The 26,421-nt window shown below is 47.1% G+C and overlaps 1 protein-coding gene and 1 long non-coding RNA gene across 10 annotated transcripts; one reads left to right on the top strand and one right to left on the bottom strand.

Annotated features, from left to right (window-relative positions):
* Positions 1–675: 675 nt before the first annotated feature.
* Positions 676–20,327, bottom strand: LOC105284853 (protein lozenge). 8 transcript variants are annotated; one of them, XM_011348673.3, is made up of 8 exons: positions 20,185–20,327; positions 19,348–19,598; positions 13,928–14,751; positions 13,460–13,690; positions 9,290–9,415; positions 5,263–5,457; positions 2,618–2,911; positions 676–2,297 (listed from the first exon to the last, which is right to left on the bottom strand). In XM_011348673.3, exons 3-8 carry the CDS (start codon positions 14,241–14,243, stop codon positions 1,951–1,953), a joined length of 1,509 nt encoding a protein of 502 aa, XP_011346975.1. In that variant the 5' UTR covers positions 14,244–14,751; positions 19,348–19,598; positions 20,185–20,327; the 3' UTR covers positions 676–1,950. The 8 variants fall into 8 exon arrangements, with proteins under 8 accessions (XP_011346975.1, XP_011346968.1, XP_011346985.1 ...); XM_011348666.3 differs by having other exon boundaries at positions 20,180–20,327; XM_011348683.3 differs by lacking the exon at positions 20,185–20,327 and adding an exon at positions 19,906–20,158.
* A 264-nt stretch (positions 20,328–20,591) lies between these two features.
* LOC105284917 lies at positions 20,592–23,025 on the top strand. 2 transcript variants are annotated; one of them, XR_894954.3, is made up of 3 exons: positions 20,592–20,895; positions 21,044–21,457; positions 21,533–23,025. It is a non-coding gene; the product is annotated as an uncharacterized LOC105284917 (long non-coding RNA). The 2 variants fall into 2 exon arrangements; XR_894953.3 differs by having other exon boundaries at positions 20,593–21,457.
* Positions 23,026–26,421: the final 3,396 nt, after the last annotated feature.

Genomic DNA, 26,421 nt, shown 5'->3' on the forward strand with positions numbered 1-26,421 from the left:
TGCTGAAAAATATAATTTTACTCGCGGGAAAAATATAATTTTATGCAATTATTGTTATAATCGGTATCCGCATCGGTGAAAAGTCGCGTGACTAAATAGGCGGTCGCGCGCATTTGCGTCGCAAAACTTCAAAAATACTTTCGCTATAGCCGAGCCAGTAGTTTACGGTGATAAACTTAACTCGCCGTACTAAATATGAAACGCACCTTCATCATGTAACGTACATATATGACTTGGCTCGAGCTACGAACCAGATGTGAATTCCCCCTCCGAGACCAGGTTTAATTAAATCTTTTGCAAATTTGCATATACGCACTTCCGTCAGTGAGAATCCTTTAGAACCCTCGATGTTACCGAGACCTCTGTAGAGATTCGTTTCCCCACTTACCTGTGTTATGTAGAGCTGCCGCCAGTCCTCCAAGATGATGATAATAATCTGAGCGAAGACGACTTGAAGGAAGCGAAGATACCATCCAGAAAATAAAACACTACAAAGAAAAATAAAACATGACGATAGAAGTGTGAATATTATACCATCAAAAAATAAGATATTCCAAAACGATAACTTCAATTTAATCGAAATAAAGAGAGAGATGTGTCTTTTGAGTTGTGCGAAGTTTCAGGATTAAGGACGGTGAACGCATCATGAGGGAATGAAGAGAAAAGTCAGATAAATCATATTTTGAAATACACTTTTACTTCGACTCGGTCAAAAACTACGATAACAATAGTTTGGTAGATATGTATATCGGAAATCATTTTCGGAAACGCAGAATGCTCGGTGCCGGCTTGCAAAAACCGATAAGCTTCTAGCCGGCGCGGCGCGATGCTTCTCGCGAAACCATTTCGCGAAACCATTTCGCGAGTGGTTCCTCGAGCTTTCGTTTCTTCGGCGGAAATTTCGATGTAAAATCTTCGATGCCGGTACGACTGCACGTTCGTTCATTCGTTCGTTGAATACTTGCGAGCTTTTCGCCGCCCGCGTACCTCCCGCGGCAACATTTTCGCACGACGGGTAACTTTTTCACCTCGCACGAATCGAATCTCATTCGATTTTATCGCTCGACCCGAACGTGACCGCACGTGACAGCTTTTCGCAAATCGGGCGATTTTCCGAGATAACTGAGAGTCGCTGCGCAAATACCTTGCCGAAAGCGCGAATTTCTTCAGTCCGAAAAGTGTTTTTTAGGGTAAAACGTAGATCGAAGGAAAACTGAACGCGCAACGAGGAAGATATATGTATTTACAAGGAAAGAAAGCTGATCATCGACGTCAGCCTTGACGATATTGCACGATCCCGCAGCAGTCGATCGCAATTATACTATGAAAACGTAATCGATGAAATAAATTAGCGCGTCGTCGCGTCGCTTGAAACGACAGCGGATAATGATTCGATGAAACGACAATGGTCTAACTATGTACACGTATATACATCCTGTCGATATCATTATTATCATCATCATCGTCATCCACCACTTTCACACACTCACACTCGCTCTATCTCTCTCTCTCTCTCTCTTTCGCCCTCCCTCTCTTTCTTTCTCTTTCGCACGCACTGGCACTCCGTTCTCACTTAATTACAAATCTTCCCCCACATTCCGCCTCATTCACTCCCCTAAGATTCGTTGGCGTGAGACACAACCGGTAAAAGAAATTTTATTTTCCGGAAATAGCTGTCCGGAAGAAGCGTTCCCCGCGACTCGCCTCGAGTCGTTTCCGGATCGAGTTTTGTTAATGCCCACTAGTTCTAGTTCTAGCCATCGAGAGACCCGACACTTCGATAGTGCTCAATGAATCACCCACGTCACATCACAATCATCAGCGACTTCGTCGCGGCAGTCGATACCCTGAAGAGCGATCCGTTGAGCGTTACTTTCCTCTCGTCTTTCAGGAGCCACCCAGCTTTTCGATAGCCGAATCGATCAGTAGGAAATCCTTTGTCCTCGCCTCTCAGTACGGTCTCCAGACGTTGTTGTCCGGTCTGACCTCCTCTTGCCTGACGCTGCAGCTGTCCGCGACGGCCCTCTGCTCAGCGCTCTCGGAATTCTGGAATTGGTTCCCGTATAGCTGGGAATAGAGGATGCTGGGCAGAACGCCGGGTGTCGGGAAATAATTGCCATAATTTTGTCCGAAGCCCTGCTCCTCGTGCACCGGGCTCTCGGTCGTGCTGGAGTCGGTAGATAGCGATCTGGGAGACACGTAGTCCTGATACCTTTGGCTGGTGGAGCCGCCAGACATGAGGCTGCTCAGCGGGTCCAAGGGATCAGACTGGCCCGGCGTCGTAGTGTCGGGTACGACTGTGACATTCGAGGAAGCTACGTTCAGTTCACTAGAGACAAACGAGTCGACCTCGGGATTGTACTACGGACAGGCTCTCAACCACGAGGCACACAGATTCCAACGTTTCCGAGTCTCTATTGAGGAAGTTTGCGCGTGACAGGTTCGACAGGTAATTTTTGCAGGAAGCCTAAATGTGATGGCAGGCACATTTTACGATTCGTTTCAGGAAACCAAAATTATCATGAAACTTGTACATGTACCAATAACGCTACACCCCATGGTTGTTGGCCTGCCACGACCACAACGAGACGACAACCATGCAGGATGCTAAACTTACGAGAGGAAACGGCGGAGAAGGCGTCCTGCTGCGGCGTGGAACCGGTATTGCTGGTGCCGGATGTGACGGTCGAGCCCGCCGTCGAGTCCGGTGCCGTCGGGGTGCTCATTGAGGCCGTGCCTGCGAAGGATGCTAACGTGGATGACGGCGGAGGTGGTGGTGGAGGTGGCGGCGGGGGCGGAAACGATGCCTGTGCGGCGCACGACGACAGGGGACCCGGAAGGTAACCGGCGTACCCGGCCGTGCTGCCGTACCCCCAGGAATTGCTCGCTGTCAGGCCGAACTGAGACATATCTAGAGAAACCTTCTATTGCACGCCTCGTCCTGAACGAAGAGATCGAGAGTCGTGTGCGAGAGAAAATTGCGCAGAGGGAAAGCGGGAGATGGCTTTGTAAAAATATAAATCGAAAAAGCGTTAACGTCATCGACGTGCCAACAGTGAAAAAGCATACGAGAGAGAGGAGACGAGGAGACAAGCAACACGTATAAGAAAAGCGCGCTAATACAGAGACATCGACAGCAATCCCGGATGGCTTCGGCCAGTCGTGTCGCCGGAAAAAGATAAATAATAATCGCAGCGATCGGATGAAACAACAGGAGAATGAAAAGGTACGGAGAAATTTCCGCCGGATTATATGCCAATTCGAATCACTTGGCGAGATGCGTCGACGGCGGTGGCGGTAGTGGTGGCGGCAGCATCGGTGGTCCTGTGCGCCCCTTGGCTGATGTATTTTTGCGGAGTATAGGCAGCATCCCCGATAGATTTTCCAATGAGTCACTGGGGTTGAATGCAGAAAGGACGAACACGAACGTTCGCGGGAGAGACGCGGGCGGACACGGCGAAGAGCGAGAGAGACGGAGGGGTATATCGAGATCAAAGGGTTGGTCATCCCCCCGCGTAACTGGGGCCAACTCAAATAACCGAGCTCGCCTCGGCGAGCGCCACCGGGCCGTCGTCACGAGAGCTAACCCTAAATACTGCTACCCGCCTGGGTGCTTTCACGTCCTTCGGCATCACCGGATTCCTTGCGGTATCAAGAGGAGCCTCCCTTTTTATGGAAAATCGCCGAAAGTTGAGCACAGGCCTGTCCGAAGTATTCGAGGATCGTTGCGGGATTCAAATACCGGATTGGATTTTCGCCTCGCCATTTCATACAATTATTCCACCGTGTTCTTTAAGCAAACATCGTGCTTCGCTCATCACGCGTAAAATTTTACGGTAATATTAATTACATTGAAAAAAAGATAATTAATCGCGGTGCGACGTGATATACTTTTACAATTTTTATTAGAAGAAAGCAACCGCACGCAAGAGTGTCTCTTGAAATCATATTCGGCAGGCATATAGCATGAGAATAATACGATCGCGTATGCGTATATTATCGGGCGACCGGATGCCCGATGAGGGAAAAAAGTTAATAAAGGAAATATTCGGCGTGCTTCGTATTTTATCGGGAAATTTAGCTAGCAGCGGAGCAGTCAGCCCTCACGTCTGAGGTAACTCATTAAAACGGCTGATCTCGAATTATTGTTTAAGCTTTTTTTTCTCGTCTCTTCTTGCCCGTTACCAGTACCGTTTATCGATATAAGCCCGAGAAGAATATTAAAAATTTCATCGTGCAGATACCGCGCGCGCGCGCGCGCGTTTGTCGGTCAGATCTGATCGCGCCGATCAACTAGACGATATTAATCTACGATCGAAGGCTTCTCTTTTTCGAATAAAATAATCAACGGGCGACGTTTCCTCGACGTTACTTTGACAATGTGCTTTGCAGGCAAACTCGCGAATCTGCGTTATGAACGCGGAGAGAAGGTGAGGCTGCGCCCCCAAAACGGGGAGCCAACCGACTGGGACGCGCGCTTCCGTGGCAACCCCTTTAATATAATATTTAATCTAGCTTTGAACAGAGGCTTGCGGTTTCCGCTTCTGAAGCCGAGAAGCTAGCTACCGAGCCTACCCGAAAGCTGTGCTTCTGTGCTCAGTAGCAATGTAGTTGGAAATATTCTCGAACTCGACGGGAGGCCACTCCCGCTCGATGACAAAAATGATCTAAATTTCATAACACTCGCAAACTAAACAATAACGTAAAATTCAGGAAAAAATATTTCGGATCATAAGCATTTTATCTTTCATATGTATGTATCCGTTTACGCATCCGTTACAAATCGTTTACACGGTTCAGCGTTTTGACCATATCGGTAATTTTGCCGAGTCGACTTCAACCATAAAGAACCAAATTCTTTACCGAATGGTCGGTTGAGATTTAGCAAAAATCGAAAATCGTTCATTGTTCGATTTCTTGACTATTTTTTATGATTTATAATGTTGCCGGTGTCAACTGTAAAAGAATTGAATCGTCTGAATGCCTCCACTATGATATATGTGCCACTAGTAACCGAATTCAGTTTCTTTACCGAATCGTCGGTTGTGGCCGATTCGGCAAATTACCGATACAGTCAAAAAGTCGTACCGTGTGAATGGTCTGTTATGTCTTTAACGGGATTTCTGTGAAATTGCGAGTTTATTGAATTACGAAAAGAAATATTTGACACATGCATAGAGCAAGCGAGGAATATAAAATAAAGTCGTGCGATTGAAGATTGAGATCATGCGAAGTTATCGTCAACTCGGTGTATTTACTTACTCTGACAATTACCAGGCATCGCATGTCTGAAGGAAGATAACGGATCCCTCGGCTGGAGCGGATTCGGTAACGGTTGCAACGGATTTGGCAGAGGTTGCAATGGGTCCACTAACGGTGAGGCGAAGAACGGACCACCTCGTTGCGAAGCGAATGCGAAAGCATGAAACTGTTGTTGCTGCCCTAAAAGAGACAGCACTGCGATCAACCGTGCGCCTGTCCACTGGACCTCAGGTATACGTACAGAATGGTCTGTTGCAATTATCATCATACTGCTCTAGTTGTGAATAGAAAACGAATATGTCATTGGCAATTTTATTTATAAGAATAATTTTCAGTAATTTAGTAATTTGCGGAACAAACCAATTTTCCAATATTTTAAACAAATGAACAGTATTCTTTTTGTAATGACTGACGCAAGACGGTTCTTTCAACTATCGGAACAAAAAACGAAACGGTACAACTAAATGCCGCAACCGTCCCTTCGAATGCCAGGGAACGAACGAGGGAGACACGAGAGAGGCATCGATACATTTTATTTCCCTGCGACGGTGTCGCCAACCCAATTAAAGACGTCCCAACAGGCGGACGTCCTATCCGGCTGTCCCTGGCTAGAGGTCACCGCACAGGACACCCGTGTGCCGTACGTGCAGGTCCGTTCCCTTCCCCTAAAGGCAACGATCCAACGTGGAAGGCACCGGAGGCCAGAGAGACCGACACGGAGGGTCGCAGGGTGGAAGGGGGTGGCGGACTCCCACCGTCCTGATAATCCAATCGAAGCCCTAATTCTAACTCGGCAACCCGAAATTCCCGCCGGTTTGCTGAATAGGGTACGCTCGATCCGGGGACACAATGGGGGCGCGACGGCGGAATACCGACGGGTACCGAGACTAACGAGATCCTGTTAAACGACCGGCGATTCGAGCACGCCGCAGGACCCGGGAGGAACCGAGAGAAAATTCCGTGGGTCGTACGAGTTCCTTAGGTGCTGGAATCTTTTATTCGTTTTCAAGAGGTAAATAATTCCGCTGCGGCATCAGCCTCATACGTGCGGATTTTATTTTCGAAATTTCTCCGGAGTGGTAGGAAGGCGAGCGACGGAAACGCAACCAGAAGCCATCACGGAAAACGACTCTTCTGAGCGTGGATTCATTCAGCTTCAAGATATACCGGTAGTCGCCTATATGGTGGCGGCTTGATAGATTTAATAAATTATGCCGCTCGACCCACGAATTTATCACGTCACCCTAACCCTTTGAATTCGGCGTGCCGTTCTTCGCAGTATTTCATTAGGCGTCGAGCACTCGTGCGACCCTCCGGGTATGCCAGCGATCGCCCGTACTTCTAAACGGTCGCAGTCTCATGCAGGGCACGCAGTCTTCCTCCGTTTAAGCAAAGTTGTGAATTATCAGTGGTCAATCTTTCGTGTAACTATCCCGATGTTGCTCTCTCTCTCTCTCACACACACACACACACTCTCTCTCTCTCTCTCTCTCTCTCTCTCTTTCTCTCTCTCTCTTGACGAATAAAATATCTTTTATAAAATGTCTCGACATACAGGTACAGTTTCAGCATTATTGACTATGCTCACACATGGTTGGCAAGTGGTTTTCGCAACATCTTCTGATTTATTCCCCCGCGAGGAGAGGAGACGATTGGCGATTGGACGAAGTTATAAGTCCTCGGCAAGTCGCGGCTATCGATTTCATTGGACACCCTCTTTGCGCGCTGTGACTGCCAGGGAATTTCTCGGGAGTTAGCAGCTGGCAACGACAGATCCTCATTTCGTCCCGTCGCCAAGCCCCGCGCCTCCTCTCCGTCGCCCGAAATCGGCTCCTCTCGACACGTTAGCTGGTGAGCGTGGCACCCATTTTCGACCTTTCCCGTTGCCGAGAACCGTTCGGTTTCGTCGAAGATACGCAACGCGAACCTCCGGATATCCTGTTCCCGGATGAGCAAGTCCTCGCGAGGAGCATCGGAACCCGGGCTAAACCTCCCTCAATCAATTTCCTTGGTCCCGCAGCCTTTCCGCGGCGGCGGCGGCCACCTTCGGCTACCAGACGAGGGTAGAATGTGTAATGAATTGCTTGTTTAATTAATTACAACCCTTTGAAAGCGTTCACTCGATATAGTCTTAGATAAGGTGTATTCATTCGTTCTCTCGCATCGATTGCGTGAATGCACGAACGTGTGGTTCTCAGACGTTTTTCTTTTTTCTTTCTCTAAATATTATACCTATATACGATTTACTTTACTATGTCCATAACGGTATTTCAAGGTTATTAGCCAAAATGTATCATTATTGTTCATGTTTATGATGAATATTTTTCCGATGGATATTTCATGGATATTGTGATAGATATTTTTATGAAAGTTATTCTGTATTATGTTAGTAAATTACAAAAATGAAGAACTTTGAGACTAGAAAGTATATCAAAAAGTTGGGAACTATACACTTTATTGAAAGAAGTCGTAAAATAGGATAGGTACGGTACTAAAACACCAACGACAGTATACAAGAAAACCAGAAAAACGAAACGCCTTTATCTGCTCGGAATGTGGCATTCCTCAAATTCATCGCGCCTTATTGGCCCAATTTAGGATAAATGGTTTTATAAATAGTTTTTCGTAGAAAGCGTTTGTATAGTTTGCAAAACGCTCACGAAAGTTTATTCTCGACCTTGCTTTTTTATATCCTAAGTTATATATCCAAGGTTCGCTCCTAAAACGTAAGACACATTCTTTTAGGCTGTAACGACTTTTTTGTTCAAAATCAAGATTAATTACCGAAGTATTAAAATGTTCAACATTCCACAATATTCATAAAGCTCGTAGCAAAATATCTCATTTCATCTCCGCGATGCGATAACGGATAATTAGTAGTATTAATATCGCGAGAGAAATTATCTCTGCGAAGCGTTACGTAGCGTGTTTTGCTTGGATGCGCGTCTCCGAGCGGTACACCGAAATTTCGCGTTTTCATATTTTGGATTTATGACGGAAGTTTCGTGGGTGGTCCGCAGATGCGGCCAAGCCGGCGGATGTGGTCGCAATTTCCCAAGGTACCAAACTTACGCCGTGCTACCCAGAGAGACCGCCTCGATATATTAAAGCTATCGGGTATTTTTGGTACGCCTTCAGGGACGACATCACACGCGTATTAACATTTGAGCCAACGTTTTCTGCGCGGGAACTCGAGATTCTACTACAATTGTAGTGGAGATACGGTCTTCTACTGCTACAACCGAAAGTTCAAAAAAAAGAGATCAATTTTAAAATATTTTCTTTTATGTTATTCCGGTTTCTCTCTTGAATAAAGCCTAAGTGAACAAATGTTTCAATGCCAGGCCCAAACTTTGAAGGTCGTACAAATTTTACGTTACCTAACAAGCTAAGAATAGGAAATGCGCCTTGTCCTAGCACCGGTGGGAACCCTCGTAGACGACGTAGACAACCGTCCTACCGAAATAACGGGGAGAATTCCCGGTAATTGTATGTCTCGGCAGCAGCTCGCGGAGGAGTTCTCGCGGCCGGATATCCGCCAAGTTTGTAGGCGTCGTCGCCCTGCGTTTTAGCTAAAGCCTGCGATACACCTCTCCGCGGGCAACGCCCGCAGCTCTTTGTCAATGTTATGGCGGGGGCCCGGTGCCCCGTGGTTATAAATAATGGCAATTGCGCGAAACTTAGCCGCGGCGCTAACGGCCGACCAGCGCGAAGCCGCACGCTCGAGCCATTTCGAACTTGCGGCTTTTACTGCCTCCGGTACCATACCGCTCGTTCGTTAGGCGTTACGATCGTTTCGGAAGATTCCCGGTGGCCTATGGTGTGTGTTTCGCGTGTACTCGGTGAGCTCATCGAATTTCCGAAACGCAAAGCGCGGCTGCGTTAACGTCGCAAGTCTGGAAAATCGCAGGAGCGATGCGCGGATCCGTGAGCAAAGTCCCTGCGTGTCGCAAGGTGCGCCACGCTTATTTAACGCTATTAGCAACAGTAAGATGTAAGAAATATATGTAAGAATAGCAATGCTTACAGTGATACTCACTGGTCTTGGATCGTGGCTCACGCGGCCCGTCCACGGTCACCTTGATCGCCTTGGTATAAGTGGCGACTTGCGGCGGCGTTGTCGACACCGTTATCGTCAAGGTGAAGCTCTTGCCTGAAACAGAGAATACGATTGGCGTGTTACACGAGCGATCACAACTAGTATCGTTCAGCTACTTCGATTTCTATTGTCTCCGCGATGCTCGCTTTTAATTCCGATCATCAGCGTCGCGACGCACAAAGCGGGAATGTCGGCCGGAGCCGGCTTGCGGGGACGAGGCGAACGACATGCGGCGGGGTGCGTTTTTAGCGTCGGTTTCCGTCCCGTGACGCGTCGATTCGTGGACGCGCCTATTCAGCCCGCGACGAAAGTTCGCAAACGCGGTTAGCCGGGCGAAACTCCGTGGTAACCGAATTACACGTTGGTAATGTATCGAGGGCGTCGTCGACGGTGACGGTGGCCAGCCAGCGCGGCCGAGTTAAGGGAATAGAGGGTGGTCACATGGGAAGAGGAGGGAGCGGGGGATAGGGCGAGGAGCAGGGGGGTGGCTCTCGCGCGATGCTAAAAAGCTTACGCTTACGCGCGCGCGATAATGTCGCGGAAAAAGCGGATGCGGGATTGCGAGAGGTAGGAGGGTGGAGGGTGCCGGGTGAAACGCACGTGCGACGGTATACCGCAATTTTATCCCCGCGAGTGTTAAACGCCGAAACACCGCCGCGAGTTTTCGCGGCGAACCACCCGCGCGCGTTATCGATTTGATTGCGCGAAAACGCGTGAGGAGGATTCACGCGCGAGAAGCAGTCGCCGCTGGAAAAATAGTGCGTGATGACGTTGCGGAGGTTCACCGCAATTTCAACCCTCATCCCGTTTCGTGACTGCGTGCGTGCACCGTTCTTCTCGGTGCGCAGCGCGCTTTCCTCCACCATGACGAATTTCTTCGCGGCGCATTTTACGTTCGCTCGCATTCAGAGAACGCGATAACGCTTATCTCGCGACAGAGGTAATGATCATCTTATTAACCCACATACCACGCCCGCCACCCGTGCGACGAAAGTACGTCGAAACGTCGTGTTTTCTTGAAATTAGATACGATAATGCTGTGGAAGTAGCGCGCTTTTATCGGCCGCCGGTTTACAAAATGAAAGATAACACATTACGTTATTTATATCCGCCCCTAAACGGGTCCTTTCCGCTAATGCGTTACAACGCTCGTGTTACCCTTTCGAGAAGCCATTATCGTATTTTTCTATCGGACCCATTAGATACGTTTTCGTACGTGGCGAACACGACAATCGATCAGCACAGGGTTTACGTCGACTTGGACCTCTCTCCCCTCGCCGGGATGGAGACGACGGGGTCTGCATGATGTAAGATGATCGATGGCGGGAAAAAACGAGTGTGGTGGTAGGAGGAGGGCGGGATGGTGGGCACATCGGAGGAATAATGGCGAGTGTCGAGCGTGGCCACACGGTGGTTCGCCACGCGAGCTTTTCGTTTTCCAGCGGGGATTCCCCTCGGTTTGGCTGCGAGTCACGCCACCCTCTCGCCCGTGCCCTCATCCTGCCAGCCTTTTCACCTCCACGTTTACGTCTCGGAGCCGGTGGTTCCGGTTAGGTAGGTACGCGTAGGTACACGGGTATCACCCTCGGTGCCAGTCGCCGGTACAGCCATTAAAGGTCGTCCGCGAGCACCCGAGCGCGAACGCCCGCCGTTCTTACGTACCCTCGTGAGCTCTCGCTTGGTTTTCCCCTCGGAAACCCGACACTGCGATCCTTTATTTAGCTCGAGAAACGATACCGCGAGATCAGACAAATAGATTTGTTCGTCTGGTAGTCGTCTGATGATGGCGCGTACGCGAGTCACGATGCAACGTTGATTAATGTTTATGTGGCAACATTGCGGCTGCAACAGTCGCGTGAGCATTGTTGAAAGAATAAAATCGAGAAAAATTGGCAGTCGGGAAAGTCATTTTCGGTGCTGATTATCCTCGTTAGTACGCGGTACACTGCGTGCATGGACCTACGCGGTGCATACACATGTCCCCGGCATTGTACGCTGTCGGTATACTGTCGGGCCAATTAATTAATCTCAATTTTCCCCGAACGAAACGCAAATGCGCAATTGCAGCCTGATAACGAATTGATTATGGTCAGGGAGTGCCGCCATCATCGCGAGCGACTGCCGTTTTTCTTCTCGGGATGAAACGGACCTCGTATTACAGCCAATAAATCAACATCCCACGGGTGAAAATATGTTTCCATCAATTTCATATATTCTATGAATTTTTATTACTTTGTATGGTTTTTACCTTCAATTACCGCCGACCCTTGCTCGCGTCGCGTGTCGCAAGTACGATTAATGGACTCGAGAGAAAATTGTGTTGTAGAATTGAAGCAACTTGGTAAGAGATCAACGGTGTTCCCGTGACGAGGTTTATTCACGGTGGCAAAGTCGAAGGATACCTTACCTGCTACGGGTTGGAACTATAAGCGCGCAAATGATCTATCTCGTTAAAGGGCTTAGGACCGAAGGGGTGGAAACAATCCAGTACCTTCGGGGTAGACTTTGCAGTGATGGAGCAGGCATTACGGTCGAACGTGCGGGAAGGGGGTTACGGCTTATCATCGATATTGCAAAGCTCTCGACTATCATGGTAGTACGCTCAATCTTGTCCGGGCTAAAAGCGGTTTTAGGCGAAGACAAAAGCGTGGTGTCGACGCTGCGTTTAACGATCCCTTAAATTTATCGAGCTGCAAGTACCGAGATATCTCCTATTTTTCCAAGTTACATCAACGTGACAATTTCAGTTTTTCTAGGTGTCATAAATACATTTGGAAATTTTCATGACATCATTAATTCCGCGCGAAGAAGAGGATATCCAAGAAAAATCTCTAATCTTCCTCCGAACCGGAAAGACAAAATCCTTCTCGCGAATCCGTACGTGCGAATATTTCCACGCTCGGCAAACGAGAGGATCATTAAGAATTCCCGAGAGTTCGGCGCACATCTCTCGGTTTCTAGGGAATATTCAAGGAGCCAGGGAACCGTTAGGAATCCTGACGAGAGAGACACTTCTCTTACATTCTTCATCCTAGCTTATGTTAATTCCGTGCTCGGCGAAAACAATTGAGAGCTAATCCCAGACAAATGACTGACGCGTTCCCGTGAAGTGGGGAGAGTTTCGTTCCCCGCTTCGTAGCTGGAGAATTTGCGAGCTCTCCTGATTCCCAGGCGATTAGCCCTCTCTCTTACCAATACGGTTAAAAATATGACAACGCTGGTACATTGAGTGCTAGCATCAAACACAACCAAAGCGTTCGCAAACTAGTCGTTTTTCTTCTATCCTTCATGCTGATTTCTGTGTCAACGATGCAACAATTGTTCAATCCAACTAAATACAATAAATGTGTCACACATCGAGTCGTTGAACAAGCCAAAAAGTATTATCAAGTTGCTTAGAAGTAGGTCGAGTGCACGCAACTGCTTGAAGTTTACGTTAATCCTGACGCAAGTTCAAAAGACGCAGTTAAACGAAATACCGACTCTAATAACGTTAATTAAAACTCAACTGAAACCTCAATTAATATCACTCGCCCCTATGCTCCTCGATGGCGTCGGCGGCTTCTTCGGGCGCCGTTCCATCCCTCGCAATTCGCCCTTTCTTCGGCGAGGCTGGGCGGCAAAGCGAGAGGAGAAGGTCGCACGATGGTGCGGACAAATAAAAGCCATTACCCACCCCAAAGGCGTCTTCTCGGATCCACCCCCGCCCGCGCTAGGAACCAACCCTCGGAGCCGAGACGCGAGACTTTTCCTCGAAGGGCCAAGGAAAAACAGGGGTTGTCTCAAGACGTCCGCGACCTACCCTTACTATGCGGCGCGCACGAATTCTTTGAAGGGGTTTCCGCCGTCGCGCCTCGTCCCTCTGGCATTTTCTTCCGGTGTGAAAGACGAAGGGCGACACGCTCCGTAGCGACGACCAAGGAACTTTGGAGTTTTATCAATGGAGACGAAAGTGGGGCAAGGAAATATCGTCTGCCGTCGCTCCCTTCCGCAACGTGAATCGCGCGTCGGACGAGCAGTACAGGCTCTCGGTAGATAGTTGATTTTAAGCCGCAGGAAGTAGTAAACTTGACAGACAGCAGTAAAATTATTACTCACCTCTTCCGCTTCTGCCGACGAACCTCAGGTCGTTGAACTTGGCGACTTGATTCTTCATCAGAGCCGTCGAATTTCTAAGCTCGGCACAGCAGTTCTCGTCGTTGCCAGCACGAACAGTCACGAGGGTGCCGTCGCCCACGTCGCCGAGGGCCACAACCTTGAAAGCCACCGGAAGAGTTTTGTTGGATCTCCAGTGCGTCGGCAGGACGGTGCAGACCAAGTGCGGCGAGCCTGTGGCCGAAATGTCCGTTTAATTTCATCAACTGCGAAATGGCCGATGTACTCCGCACCAAACGTATCAAACCGCTGTATCCACCGTAACAAGAACACGTAATTCATTTAATCAGCATGTAAATTACATGACGCTTACTAGAATAAAAAAAGACACTCCAAAAACCATCCTTGCCAATGTAATCACCCGTCCATTGAGAATTCTTATTTTTTCTAGTAACGTCGTAGCTCGATTACCTGTTCTGACCAGCTCGCCGGGATGCTCGCTGACAAAGTCGCCCAGAGTCCTTTCGGCGAGGATGTCGCTGGTCATCTTGGTGTAAGCATCGGTCAACGGTGAGACGCCCGATTCCGGCGAGGCAGCTGCACCAGGAGCCGAGGCTCCTGTCAACTGCATCCTGCTGCTCGCGCTACCGCCGCTCTCGCTGGTACCGCCGCTCGACGTGCCGCCACCACCAGCGGACTCGTTGCTGGACGTCCTCACCGAGCCAGCACCGCTTCCGGCTACCGTGCTTCCGCTGCCGCCGCCGTTGCAACGGCCGAATATATCCATAGGCAGTCAAAGCACCGAATGAAACATCCTTCCATTCGGTTCACTCGCTGTGCCAGGAAAGTTTCACGAGCATTCTTCAGCGGCGCATGATCTCGCGGATCAGGCTCAAAGGCCTGGTGTTCTTCGTGAAAATACAGCTTCTCCCTTGAAATCCCGAGGCGAGCGCGAAGCGATCAACAATCAATGACTTGTGCTCGGGGTGTAGTTGAGAGATCTAGTAACTGTCACCTCGAATGATAGCGACGAGGCGAATTTTCGATCTGACAGCATGCAGCGTCTCTTCGTGTTCTTCCATAGAGTTATGCATCGTAGTATAAATTCGACGATAGATTCTTTGTCATCTTTATCTTAATGTTTGTGATGAATGAATCGACGAAGATCATTATTCTTGCTTGATGTAATGTGAATAATAGGTATTTGTAAAAATTGTAAATTTTCGATGAAATACTGCAAGACGATTGTGTTCATCCAAATTTCCACCTAACACTCAGCGCGCTGTATTAATTATCTGAAACACAATCGAACAATCTACCTTCAACGACGTGCAAAATGCTACCGCAACTTTATTCTTACAAAATTAAAGATGTTTGTTATTCCTATAATTCTTTAATACTCATATCTAACGTTTAACAAAGTTAATGCATTGCGCAGTATCGAGAAATTGGGCAAGCGGAGAATCGAAAGACCGATTCGGCAACTTGTCGCCACGCGACGGCACCCTCGCGGCCGTCGCTGATTAACGACGCCTTAGCCACCCCTAATCTGTTTAATGAAATCTTCTGCACGACGTTATCTGATGACTGCCACCCTTTAACCGAGTTGTCTCCGACCCTAGCGACGAGACGACACCTTCGGGGATAGACGCGAAAAACGGGCGGGAGTAGTAAAACGGCTAGTAACGGCGCGAAGAGAAACGAAAAGAGGTGAAAACGGTTGATACAGACAGGAACGACTCGCACACTTTTCACGCGGCTGGCCCGTGACGTCACCGTTCATTCAGTAATTTTTGCGCACGTCACCGGGGCTGACACGCCGGATCCAGGTGGTTCCAGGAGGGGCAGACCGGCCCTGTGGTGGGGACGGAAAAAATAGGGGAAAAAGAACGCCCGCCGGTAGGCACCCCCCACACGAATGCCCAACCCCTACGCACGTACGACCGCGTGTCAAACTGCACGTGGCTACGTTGTACCACGTTGCCTCTTGTCAATGACGGCTCCGTGATTCGAGAATCCCGAGGCGACCTTTAGCAAAAAATAACGAAATAAATACAGTCGGAATCAAAATCAAACTGCGGCTGTGAGCACAATACATTATGCAACGTACGGTGATCAATAATCGCAATAATAGCGTTATGAGTTATGTCGGTTACTACCCGGTCACACAAACCGTTTTACAGAACACGTCGTGTTTGAGAGATGTAATATCTTATTATGTTTATGTAAATATATATATATATATATATATACATGTATAAAAAGAGAGATATCGATATATATTACTGACGCTTTATGGAATATCGATACTGCGTTGTTTAAAATAATGCGATAAAAGCAACTGCTTCATGTACAATTTGTTCGAAGTCAATACAGAGATTTAACGCAACCATATAAGAGAAAAATACAGAATGTTTCTATAATTCACAAGAATGACAATGACCGGTTCTTTTACGAAGGTTCCGTAAGAACGCGAAAGGACGTTGCGATGGATAAGATTCTCGCTTAGCTTCGCATTCAAATCTCTTAGGAAACTCGTTCTGTTTACCGTCTTTTAGTGAAGTTACAGCGACGGCCACATTATTATTATTATTCGATTTCGAAAATCTTGTAAGGAGTTACACAGACAAATTGAACACTACACAAAATCGCTCAAATATTCCACATGAATTGATGGATCTTTCGAAGCTGGAAACTTCGATAGAAACGCTTTTCCAAAAATATCTAGGTGCAACATTAATTATAATGCAGTAAATGTGTATTATTTACTACTATCCAGTAACGTTTATCAAATATCTGATACGTTTGACAAATACCTCAGTCACTGATGTCGAGAGATATTTCTTAACCCACTCGTAGCACTCGAATAACTGCATCAGTAACAAAGTAACATCTTTCTGACGTTTTCACATATGTTCGCGTTTCAAGCCCTTATCGTCCGATGAAACGTTACACGATATCACGTACGTTATCGTCCAACACTGAATCATCGAGCACTTCACCAACAAACTAATAACCGGGAATGATCTCTCGAGACGCCTCGTCAAGATCACTCGGCCATACTTGGGAGATGGTCTACGACGGTCCCCCCTTGAGTGATCCCGAAGGGACCTCTTCGGCGGTTCGTTAGCGGCACTCCCGGATTATCTTCATCGTCCGCGAGCAGAACGAAAGTGGCAGTTTCGCCTCGGTGTATAGCGCAACGGTGTATAATCGAGAGTATATTTCAGAGTATCCGTTGGGGGTCACTAACTATAATTTCGGCGGTTCGTGTGAGGCAACAGCCGTTGACGCACTGGTCCATGCCAACACACGCAGCATCCCTTTCCCCTTTCCTGATTCCTCTCTCACACCCCTCTGCCACCCCACTCCTTCCAACCTTCCTTCCCTATTCTGGTTCTCTCTTTCGCTCCCTCCCTTCCTCTCGCTCTCTCTTCCTCTTGCTCCTTCTCTCTTTCTCGTTCCGTCCCTCAATCCGCCTCGCGTAAGCTCTTTCTCTTACACCCGCACACCGCTCTTTATCGCTTTATCTCCCACCGGACCCGACCTCTCCCCCTCGCGACGTCCGCTCTCTTTCTCTCGACACCCTCACTCTCTCGCGTGCTCTCTTTCCCCTCGACCCTTTTGCGGTGAGAGCTCGCGTGCTGGACAACGGTGGGGAGTCGGTAGTCTTTTCGATCGATCTATCGAACCCTGATTTGATCGGTTTTCTTTCGTTAGAACTAGCACGCGTGCGCGCATCCTTTTTTTCTTCTCTCGCGTGCGGATCAGCGTTGCAACACTTCGATGTCTCCAATTAGGCTGACAAAACTTCCCGCGGTATTAATCATGTCAAATGCGCGAATGTCGAATTTGTCCGCCGGTGGTCGATGGAGGCGATGGACACGGGTTCGCGAGAATATCATCAGCGCGGTCTCGAGAATCGACGCGCAATCGTGGCGAATTCATCGTAGTTTCTTCCAATCGAGAACTAACCCGCATTTTTTTTCTCCCCGGAACGCATCGTTGTTTCATATGCATCGGAACACCCGTACACCGGTATCTCGTACAATGAAGCTTCACTTTCGAAAATCAAACAGAGGTACCGGCGCATCCTCGCAGTTGCACTGTTTGTACGAATGTGCAAACAATGGAACTACCCATTTCCTGCGCGAATATATCCTGACGATATCCAACCGGTCGCGAACCTGCCGGCAGGCAAACACTCGAGGTTCTACGGTTATGTACAGATCCACTTGTATAAAATCAACAAATCCGAGACTTTTTCACATCGGTTTGACGCTCTTAACCGCGTCGTTTCGAAATCTTCAGCCTGCCCGCTGATCAGAGAGAATTATTACACTTTTGCCATCTAAAATACACGTTTACATAAAAAAAGACACCAGCCAAACAATATCGCAACAAAATCTTTCTCTGATTTATCTTTTAACTATGTGCTTTTCTCTGCATAAATTACTAATGTAAATAGTTTCTTTTTTTTAAGTTTCTGAAACGTAGTTAGACAACACGCGTTCAAGTATCGGGTTGGTCAAAAAGTTCGATCTCAATTTCTCAAATTAATGTGCACGTAATACAGGCAACAATGTTGATAATGTCTACATCACAGACGATAATGTCTAATCATAGACAAGGATGATTATTTGCTTGATGAACAATTCATTGCTATTGAATGCAATGAAGTAAAACTTGACGCTAAAATCGAATCGAAATTTAGATCGACCCAATATCGAAATTTGGGTCCAGAGAAATTCTTTTTTTCGAATTTTCCAAAACGTTCTTTCTTCCGGAAGAGGGGTCAGGCAACGTTTAGGGGCAATGATCGGCGTAATAATCTTCGAGCGGTCCGCCGTGTGTTTGACATTTAACAATGCGACGTGGTTCGCGAAACGGAACGAAACGCGCTCGCACTGCAGAAGTATGCACCGGGGGTATTCAGGGGCGAACGGTCGCCGACGAGACGGTGACAAACAGCGATACCGCTGGAAACGTGGAAATGCTGGACGGCCGCCGTCGTATTGACAAACGACCTAACGCCCGTGTGGACCGTTGCGTTCGACGAGATTCGAATTATCTCTGTTGGAGCTTGTCAATGCAAATGCCATACCTACATTCAATTACCGCTCGTCACGCTCCGATCAACTGCCGGGCACGGTAAACCAAGTACTATTCCACGAGTAGCGTTTCTTTGCACGCGCATCCGCGGATTTAGCTTTCGCTCCGCAGAAAACTGGGAGACTGGAGAAAGGAAGCTGCGATGCATCAGGAATCGCGCGTCTTAAGTGTTTGATCATTCTTGAATCAATCATGCAGAAAAGTTAATGGGTGACTCATTGAGTTAAACTGATTGTGTCATCAAAGAGATGCTTTTCTTATTTTATTAAATGTTGGTGAAATTATTTAATAGATTTATATTACATTTTTAAACATTTTGTTACCGTATGCTTTTGTGATTAGTTTACTGATGCAGTAAAAGAGATAATCAATTATTCGTTTTTATTTATAAACACCTACATGATAGTGCCGCTGTAGGATACAATCCGATATAGCGACGCATTGAAGGACATTAATTAATGAGCCACGCTACCGATATAATCGCTACTACAAGTTACTAATGTCCCACGTTTGGAAAATAAAATATGAATGTCTCTATTTATGTGCCTATGCACAGTTTACAATTTCGCATCCGTGTACGTAACAATGACAAATTAGCTGAATGAGAATTTATTATGAGGCACAAGCAGTTAACATAATTGTCTAATTGTAACGTACGTGTCCCCTAAGATAAAATAATTTTTAACAATCGCCGGTTCAATGTTACTATTTAAATTCTCGCTAATATAATTAACATATAAATTAACGAATAATTAACGAAAATGTCATTGCATACTCACTTTTTGTGCATTCCGAAATAGAAAGTCGCAAATCAAATACGATCTCTTGGCATAACGCCACGAATCGCGATCGATCGAAAGAACCATTCACCACAGATCCTGACTAGTCAATCCCAACACGACACTCTTCGTTCCTCGATGACTCTTGAGCTCACAAACGTCCCATCAACACGTGACAACCCCATCAAAGTTTGATGGGTTTTACAGGAGACCACAATCAATCGATGATGACACTGCTCGTCCACGTCAATCTTCGAATTCAGACATGAACACGTGACAGCAAAATGAGCAATTATTATAATAATTATACATATATATATATATATATATATATAAGCTATATATACATATATAATATTATAGCGCAGTCATTGCAAAAGGTTATTACGATTTCGATCAAATGAAACTTCAAATTCAAGGTTATTACGATTTCGATCAAATGAAACGTGTGCCGATAAAGGAAAAATTATAATTATCGTTACGTTCACTTGAGCACCATAAAAGCGACAATGAAACGTATAATCGAACGAAAAATCACCAAACAAAATCTAAATGCACCATCACGTGCCGGAACGACGTCCGATGGTTCCACTCTGTTCTGTCCGCCGATTTGCGACAAAAAGAGTAACTGTTTCAGCTGAGGATCTAGACTCGTCGTCGATCAATGCGGATTCGATTGCTACGGGTCGCGACGGATATCGCCGGTGAGATCGCTGCGATAAACGGGAAGTCACCAGATTTCCCCGATTTCCATGCACGCGAGCATGTGTCACGGCGATCGACCAATAACATCCCGTTGCTCAATGACCGCCCACCCAAAAAAAGCTCGTACCATACCGTGCGAGCGATATTGGCGCGCGTGGTCCGGCTCGAAAACCGGTTCGTCGGTACGCTCGATTGGACAACAATACACGAAGAACGGCGGACCGGGGCGCTAGCAGAAGCAGCAACAACAGCAGCAGTAGCACCAGCAACCGTGCCGCGTGAATACTACACACCGCCCCCTTCCCGACCCCCTCCGCGCAGCAACCCTATCGGCAACCCCCTCTTCCCACCCACGCACCGCGTCCGCCACGAACATCCTCCGTCTTGATCGCACCATCAACCCTCTCTCTCCGCCACCCGCGAACACCCCACTGGCATTCGAACCCTCTCCCTTCCTCGTTTCTCCTCTTCTCGCCCCCTCTTGTGAGTGGCCGCCCCTACCACGTGCCGCGACCACCCCTACGATGGCAGCGAGGGGGGTTGTACGTGCCGTGAGTAGGGGGCGCCCACGGACGGAACATGTGTAACGCGCAGTCTTGATTACACGCGGGCTTGTAAAAATTATTATTATGGCCGCGCGCTACGTTCCACGCCGCGCCGCAACCGGCTGCACGGGATACGGCCGATTTTCCGCGCCCTCGTCACAGGGTGATTCTCCCTCGAGCGGCCTGATAGCTTTTGGTGCATGAGTTACACGGAATGCGACGTTTCCTTAATGATCATTCATCGATTTTCAAGTGCACACTGTGTCTTCAGAAAGCAATGGATCTTTCAGTTTTACTGGTAACCTGTGATTAATATTTTTAGTCAGTTATTTTTGTTATATTATCACATCGATTTATAGTTGCAATTAAAACGAACAATTTCGGTTTAATTCGTAACAAAATATCCAAAATATACAATTCATTAGTTAAAGTTAAACTAATTATAGTTGGAGGTAAATGCTTCGATATTATTGGAATTGTGCAATGTTGCGTTATCGTTATATGGTATTATGCCGCAAACTCGACACAAAGTATATAAAGAAAATGCACGTTTTACATGCATGACTAGCGCCAAGTGCATAATTTGCATATCTGACTAAAAACGCGAGCATCCCCGCTGCCGCGTGATACTCCGCGAAAAGCCCGAATCGCGTAATGAAAAGGCATCATTGATCGGAAGCTTGGCGAAACACTGCCGTTCAATGAACACATACACGACGTATCCATGTCGATTCCTCGTCATTGGGTGGAAGGAAAAAATCATTGCATAGCATTCCATGCCAGTGAATCGGAGCAACAGCCTATGCTTCATTTCTACCTAAATAATCATAGCCCATCGTCAAATGCGTTCCAGCCATTATGTGCGTTCTCGTTTGTAGCAATATTGTTTATGTATTATTACTGTCAGTTTCATTGAAAATAAATTTTTTTTTCAGACACGAAGCCTCGATGTAATTACCAATATGCAACCTAACGATACCGCAATTACTAAGTAATAACTCATGTTGCTATCAAGCTTATACCTTGGCATTTAAAAAGGACTTCTTTGTGACGCCACAATCGACGTATAATTCTACGCAAGGTTATTCATTTGATCCATTCGATGATTTGCTGAGATATCAATTTGGGACCAACTCGAGATTACGACACGCGTGTCCCACGCAAAGAAGATGACGCTTCTTGTCGAACCGCGTCATGTGTTATGCTCGATCCACGAGTCCGGTTTGTGCGACCGATGAATACAACCTGGCTTCCCTGGTTTCTGGTCGAAGTGGGGCTAACCGCAGAATCGGAGGCAAGATGGCAAAAGTAAGTCGAGAGTCGAGGGGCGGTGCTGCTGCCTGACCAGCCCACTGGCGGCATCCACGTTCTCCTCTCTCCCTGTAGGAGCTAAGATCGTCGGAGAACATTCTCGAAGAGAAGACACCAGACAGCTTTTAGCTGGTTCATAAAATACATGCCGCTGATGTAATTCTACATTCGCAGACAGGGAAAAAACGCAAGAAATAGTATGCAGACTCCTGTGAAACGCGAAATTACGTTGCGACCTCGAAAAACAATTCTTCGCCATTTATAAGAAAATTCAGAATAAATTTTATCTAATTTAAGATAGGTCATTTTCTACTCTCTCCAGTTTTTTTCTATTAATTTTTATAACAAATTTTGATGATTACAGATAATAGTAGCAAACAACGCGAAACCAATTGATTCTCGAGGAAGAAAGGAAAATAATTATACAGCAAAGGGAAGAAATAAATTAAAAATAAATAAAGGATGGAAATAATTCAGCGGCGAGGCAAGCACATTCGATATCAAGCAAGTCGCAGGACCTCTACGGAGGATGTCATTGACTTCCAGATTGTGGGGACCGGCAAAATCCAAAAATCCTTTGGAACACTCCGTAAAAGGCCAGAATAAACATTTCCTGAACGGTTAGTAGCTGCGTGGTGTGAGAGCGAGGGGCGGGTTGAAGGGGGCTTGCGGTTTCGGCGGGGGTGGTTGCAGACTCCCGAAGAGCGAGCGAGAGAACAGTAGGGATGGGTGGTACACGCACGGCAGAAGAAGACGGCTTCTCGAGCAACTAAAAGTAGTTACTAAAAGCCGAACGCAGAGGGAAACAGGGAAAGGGTGTTGTTCTTCGTTGGAACAAATGTTGCGATTCTTTGCAGACGCGAGCGCGATATTGCACAGTGTGTTTAATGAATAAAACTTTAACGCGGAAAGCTATCGGAGAGAATCGAACTCGAACTCGAAAACGACATGCGAACTTGAAGGAAGCAGCAACAATATGGTGTAACAGCAAATATTGCATTTCACGTTGTAAATCGTAAAATCGTGTAGAGCGAAAACTTTGCTTGCGTGATATATATGTATATATATAAAATAATAAATATACATTGCAATATTTTGCAATGTATATTGCAATATTTTGCATTGTGTTTTGTTCTTTGTGCCACCAACTGGATAATGTCTTGCAACGATTGATACAAGCTTGCGTTTCATGCTGGCTGATTGCACATTGCATATCAATGTTTAGTTAATTTTATATCGGCATAAACTCTTTTTTTGCATTTGGATGTATTCCCGGCATAGAACGCAGAAAACGACGCTCTCGTTCGAAGCTGAGCGCAGAGATGGCGGCACGGAGGCACTTTTCTACCCTTCCTAATGCGGATCTGCACAAGTCCGCATTTGTACAAGTCCGCACTCGACACGCGCCATTATGGGAAAGCGATCAGATCACTTTAATAAACACAAATAGGCATGTAATCCATTCGCAGTTCCCGAAAGAACAAGAACAGAGTAGCTAATAAATCATCGATCAGATTTGAATAGTAATCGATCAGATATGAAAGAGCAAAGATCGAATTTCTTTTTAATAAAAAATTTTATAAATATGAATAAAATTACTAAAAAAAAAATTGTAAAAATAATTTACCATACTTATTGCGCGCTCTTTCTCATGGCTTATTCTTATCCATCAACTTTTTAACAAGAGTCAATAATTTCCATCAAGATTAATTTTCAACCCTGATTTTCCATCCGTTTGGCTAAATAAAATTTTAGCTTGCCCTTTACGACGGGTTCCGATAAATGGTGCTTGCAAACTCAAAGAAACATGTAATCAGGATTTATTGATACGGGATTTTGCAACATTCGGCGAGGTCAGGCCTCAATGATCTCGGCGGATAATCCAGGCAGTGGATCAATTCACCGAAATTTGGACGACAGCGAAAGGGCAACTTCTCCGCGGATTACCGGCCGGGGTGCGCATCCGGCGGTCAGATACACCCCAAAACCTCAACAATCCGACCAAGAGTACATCCGATGCAATCTGGACCGAGCCAATGGTCCCGCTTTAACGTCACTCGTATACGTACGACTTTGTCGTTCGGCCCCTGCACGCGTGTAACAGCGCGAACGACAAACCCGGCGACTACCGTGCGTGGAGAAAGAGAGGACGATTAACGGGACCGCGTCGGCAGGGTAGCCGAAAGAGAGAAGCGCGAAAGGGTGTGAGGAAAAGCGAAGGAAAGAGAGAGTGACGAGGCGAGGGAGAGAGTCCAGTGTTTTGTTCGCGCGCGATGGACGCGTCGCCATAGCGACCGGCGGTTGTTTATTATTGCGTCCAGCGGTCGTAGGGTGGTGCAGGGCGGTTTACGGGAGGAAAGGGTGCGGGGCCCGCGGGGGTCGGCCGGCGGACGTGGCGACGGGGGAGCGGGCGGGGGGTAGTCAAAAGGGTTAGGCAACGCTGTAGAGGGAATCGAAGGGTGGAAGGACGCAAGCGAGAGAGAAAGAGAGAGAGAGAGAGGGAGAGAGCTACGGGAGAGAGGGGAAACGCTGGTGTGCAACGAGGGAGTGGCGGCCGACCACACGAGGCCGAAAAACACACTCTCCACCAAACCTACCCCTTTCTGCACCCTCCCCCCGCCATCTCCTCCCGATGGTAATGAGAGTTCGATAAAGCGCCGTTACCAGTGTGTGACGTCAGGCGAGTTTTCTCTTTCTCCCTTCGTTCCTCACTATCGTACCACGCTCTCCTCCTCCCTCCGTCAAACCCTCTCTGTCTTTTTCTCCCTTGCACTCTCTTTTTCTCTCGAGTTCTCTCTTATCTTCCCGTCCTCGTCTCGCTCGCTGCAGCTTTTATTGCTCGTTACCTCTTTCGACCGCCGTTAGCGGCGAAGTCGCGAGGTGACAGAAAACGAAGACACGGAAACTTCGTGTCGGCTTTTTCCACGATGATAAAAACGTACCAGCGGATCGACGAGTGTCATATTTTTCGAGAGAGAGTGACAGAAACATAATTTGCACCGGTGTCATCGGTATCCGCTGACGAAAGAAACTCGCGCGTGATGGCGTTCGGCGGTGCAACGGCGCCTAATTGCCGATCGTGCGGCGGCTGATGTTGAAATGATGTTTGCGTGAATTCTTACTTTACGATGCACACACATGTTACATCCTGGAAATGTTCACGGTTTAGGAGCAACCTTTACAAAGAAACGAGGTGATTACGAGATATATTGTCTAATCAATTTTACTCACTATAATACATTAGGTATCAGATATTATATTTGCATTTAAATTATGCAGTTTTTATAAATACTATGCCGTATGTATTAAGCACTTTAAACAATAAATTTAGAATTTGGTACACAATATTACACAAAATTTGAAAAAAAACAAATATACTTTCACCGAAGAGACGTTCTCAAAGAATTAAAGATTCTTTTACCACTTTTCTCATTACGTTCACGTATTTTATTCGTACGGCTAACAATGGTTTTTGGATCCTCCTCACGAGCCGCTCGACACATTTGATTACGAGAAGTAGGTTTTTCTGGAGAGTGGAAATTGGCCGGGCTCTCTGCCGCTGCAACCGCGGCGGAATCAAATCACCGAGTCGGTGGATCGATCGATCAAGCCCCTTAATTGATCCCGGACTCTCTCGACGCACCTGTTCGGATTCGCGCTATCCCGCATCTTGACCCCGTGAATTTCGATTCCCTTTCGTGTCCCGTAACTTGCCTTTAAGACGCGCGCTAATTGAGAAGAGCATTCCACCGCACAGCTGCCGTGGAATTGCGCCGATACTCGGAATTACTAACCGAATCGGGGAGGAACGACATAAGGCCAACGACGAGTACACAGACGGTGTAGAGAGACTAAATACCACCAGGATTAACCTTGACTGTCATTATGGCTCATTAATCTTTGCGTTGATACAGCGGCACCCCAATGCGGTGCAAAGCCATACAATAATTACGCGCTTGCTTATCGAATGATGTTTGAACATTCACGATGTCACAGAGGACAGCAGCAGTTTAGAAATACGTGCTGATAAGAATAACGTGCCCACTACTTAGCACCAATGCACGATAATTCTCCCCGAAGTCTCTTTGTCGGCAAAATGTGCGAGTTGCTTGGTATCGAGACGCAAGATAACGAGGGGAACACGAGTACGGCGGTTAAATATACATTCGAGAAGAAAAATGCCGACGATCGGAAGCGCGCTAACGATTTTCCACGAAGGGGGGTCTCCGGAGATGGCTACAAGAGACGGGGTCAGCACCGGAAGTCCGGAAGCTCCCTATCAGCGCCTCGGAATCTGTGCCGTCAGCTCGACAACAATTCGACGATGCGCGGAGCTGCACGACTAAATGAAGCGAGAGAAGAAAAGGTGGAACGATTCCGGCCAGATGCAATCTGTACTGGAAAATTTCGCGTTTGCTCAATCCGATCGCGCAAAGTAGTAGCATTGCCAAGTAATTTGATTTCGAGCCCTAATGAGAGGCGCACATGTAAAATTATTACATTAAAAATGCAA

This window comes from Ooceraea biroi, chromosome 4, assembly GCF_003672135.1.
Source record: "Ooceraea biroi isolate clonal line C1 chromosome 4, Obir_v5.4, whole genome shotgun sequence".
Taxonomy (NCBI): domain Eukaryota; kingdom Metazoa; phylum Arthropoda; class Insecta; order Hymenoptera; family Formicidae; genus Ooceraea; species Ooceraea biroi.

Bases quoted from the DNA above. Each gene is read 5' to 3' on its own strand.
- LOC105284853 (XM_011348673.3), bottom strand. From the start codon at position 14,243: ATGGATATATTCGGCCGTTGCAACGGCGGCGGCAGCGGAAGCACGGTA. The intron at 5,458-9,289 runs GTAAGCATTGCT...GGTTGATCGCAG, and splicing joins CAAGACCAGTGAGTATCACT to TGCTGTCTCTTTTAGGGCAG. The intron at 2,912-5,262 runs GTAAGTAAATAC...AGGTTTCTCTAG, and splicing joins GATGCCTGGTAATTGTCAGA to ATATGTCTCAGTTCGGCCTG.